The sequence below is a fragment of the Camellia sinensis genome, chromosome 4 (assembly GCF_055761805.1).
Source record: "Camellia sinensis isolate YWXY chromosome 4, ASM5576180v1, whole genome shotgun sequence".
Classification (NCBI taxonomy): Eukaryota; Viridiplantae; Streptophyta; class Magnoliopsida; order Ericales; family Theaceae; genus Camellia; species Camellia sinensis.
Genome location: NC_138964.1, coordinates 199,249,509 through 199,251,642, shown reverse-complemented (window position 1 = coordinate 199,251,642; position 2,134 = coordinate 199,249,509). Strand labels below are relative to the sequence as shown.

Below are 2,134 nucleotides of genomic sequence, written 5' to 3'. Positions count from 1 at the left end.
TTCAACCTCAAACCCCTAAACAAGGTGTTTTTGAAAGATTTTTCAAAAGAGTTCATCTCTCCGTCATTCATTTCCACTTTGTCCTTGCTCGGTTTACCGAAAAGCGCAACATTTAACGAAATGTGAGCCTCGGAACATCGTAGGATCTTTTTCAAAAAAATGTTTTGACAGAGAGGGTTTTAAAATCTAAAATCTTTTAGTCAAAATAGTTTTGGTCCAAAAGGAGTATGAAGTTGGGATTTGACTCTCTTATTGCCGAAGAAATCGAACCCTTACACTGCACAACTTTCACCACCAAGTAAATGATCAGTAGTGCCCAAGTCTTAAGGGCGGCCAAAAATGGGGTGTCTACCAGAGGGAGAAACATTTTGGATGGAGTGTTAATAGCTAATGGAATAGTAGATGGGTGGAAGAAAGCTAAGAAGAAAGGGTTGTTGTTTAAGCTTGATTTTGAGAAAGCTTATGATTCCATTAACTGGGAATTTCTTGTCTCAATGCTTTCAAATTTTGGGTTGGGATCATAGTGGATTTCATGGATGAAGGAATGTGTGTCACCAGCCAGAGTCTCAGTTTTAGTGAATAGATCACCAACTAAAGAGTTCTCTCATTAGAATGGGCTTAGACAAGGGGATCCTTTACCACCATTATTATTTAACTTGGCTGCTAAAGGGCTGAGTGTTTTACTAAGGAGAGCAAGAGAAATGAAAATCATTAAGGGGATGGAAATTGGTGTCAATAGAATAGTAGTCTCTCATTTGCAATTTGTTGATGATTCCCTTTTGTTTTGTGAGGCTAATAGGCAGGAGATGCTCAATATCAAAAGGATTCATAGGTGGTTTGAAATCCTATTAGGTCTCAAGATTAATTATCATAAAAGTGTGGTGTGTGGGGTGGGTATTTCTGAAGCATCGAGCAAAGAGTTTACAACATTATTGAACTGCACAACTCAGGGGTTCCCATTGAAATATCTTGGGTTGTCTTTGGGTGTGAGTCCAAGTAGAAAGAACATATGGAAACCAGTTGTGGATAAAATAAAGGCCAAGCTCTCTGGATGGAAAAGTAGATTTTTGTCATTTGCTAGTAGGTTGACGTTGATCAAGGCAGTATTATCTAATCTGCCAGTGTATTACCTATCATTGTTCAAGATGCTTGAAGGAATTGCTAAGGAAATAGATAGCATTCAGGCTGCATTCTTATAGGAAGGCACAAATTTAAAGAGGAAAGTGCATATGGTGAGATGGAATGAGGTAACTTTGAGCAAACTACAGGGAGGATTGGGTATTCAGAGAATTAGGGATGTTAATGTATGTCTCTTGCTTAAGTGGTGGTGGAGGTTTGCAAATAAAGGGAAATCTTTATGGAAAAAGGTAATATGCAGCAAGCACAATCTGGAAGGGGGAGACTGGTTTCCTATTTTGAATTAAGATAATAGTAGCTCAAAAATCTAGTGGAATATCTTGGCTGTGGCAGAGTGTAGAGCCAATTTGGTACATTTTTATGTTAATCATTTCAAGATTGCACTGGGCAATGGACTTAGAGTGAAGTTTTGGCATGATAAATGGTGTGGTGATGTATGTCTTAAAGAGGAATTCCCTAGATTATTCAGGTTACCTATTGAGCAAAGGGGATCTGTACGGTTCTTTGTTGAAAAGAAAGAAAATTCAAAAAATTGGGTGCTTAGTTTCAGAAGGCCGCTACTTGTTTGGGAGGATGAGGAACTTATCAGGCTCCGAGATGTGCTGAAATTGGCTCCATCTCTTAATCTGGATGGTGTGGACAAACCAGTGTGGTCAGCTGCCAAATCGGGTCAATCTTTTGTATTAACATCGTACAATTACGCAGCAATAGAGGCTGCGGAGTTGGGGTTTCTTAGTAGGTCAATACGGGTGAACTATCTTCCATCCAAAGTGTAATTTTTTGGGTGGATTGCTGTAGACGCGCCCGCATGGGGGGCCCTCGCTACAGTTCGGACTCGATTTGTGTCACGGTTCTTAATCTGAACCAAAGAGTCCAAATCCGGAAAATCGTTTTGAGAAACAGATTTTTGAAAAGAAGTGCCAAACATGGACTGCTTTGCCAGATACAGAGTCGCCACCTAAATATTTTAAAATGGGAGAATTTAGGAAACCCTGAC

The 2,134-nt window shown here is 39.6% G+C and overlaps 2 protein-coding genes across 2 annotated transcripts; both read left to right on the top strand.

Moving 5' to 3' along the window:
* Window positions 1-719: 719 nt before the first annotated feature.
* On the top strand, window positions 720-1,199 carry LOC114305746 (uncharacterized). The gene has a single exon (XM_028250881.2). It carries the CDS (start codon window positions 720-722, stop codon window positions 1,197-1,199), a length of 480 nt encoding a protein of 159 aa, XP_028106682.2.
* Window positions 1,200-1,229: 30 nt separating this feature from the next.
* On the top strand, window positions 1,230-1,913 carry LOC145824369 (uncharacterized). The gene is made up of 2 exons (XM_082924010.1): window positions 1,230-1,367; window positions 1,515-1,913. Exons 1-2 carry the CDS (start codon window positions 1,230-1,232, stop codon window positions 1,911-1,913), a joined length of 537 nt encoding a protein of 178 aa, XP_082780136.1.
* The last annotated feature ends 221 nt before the right edge of the window (window positions 1,914-2,134 follow it).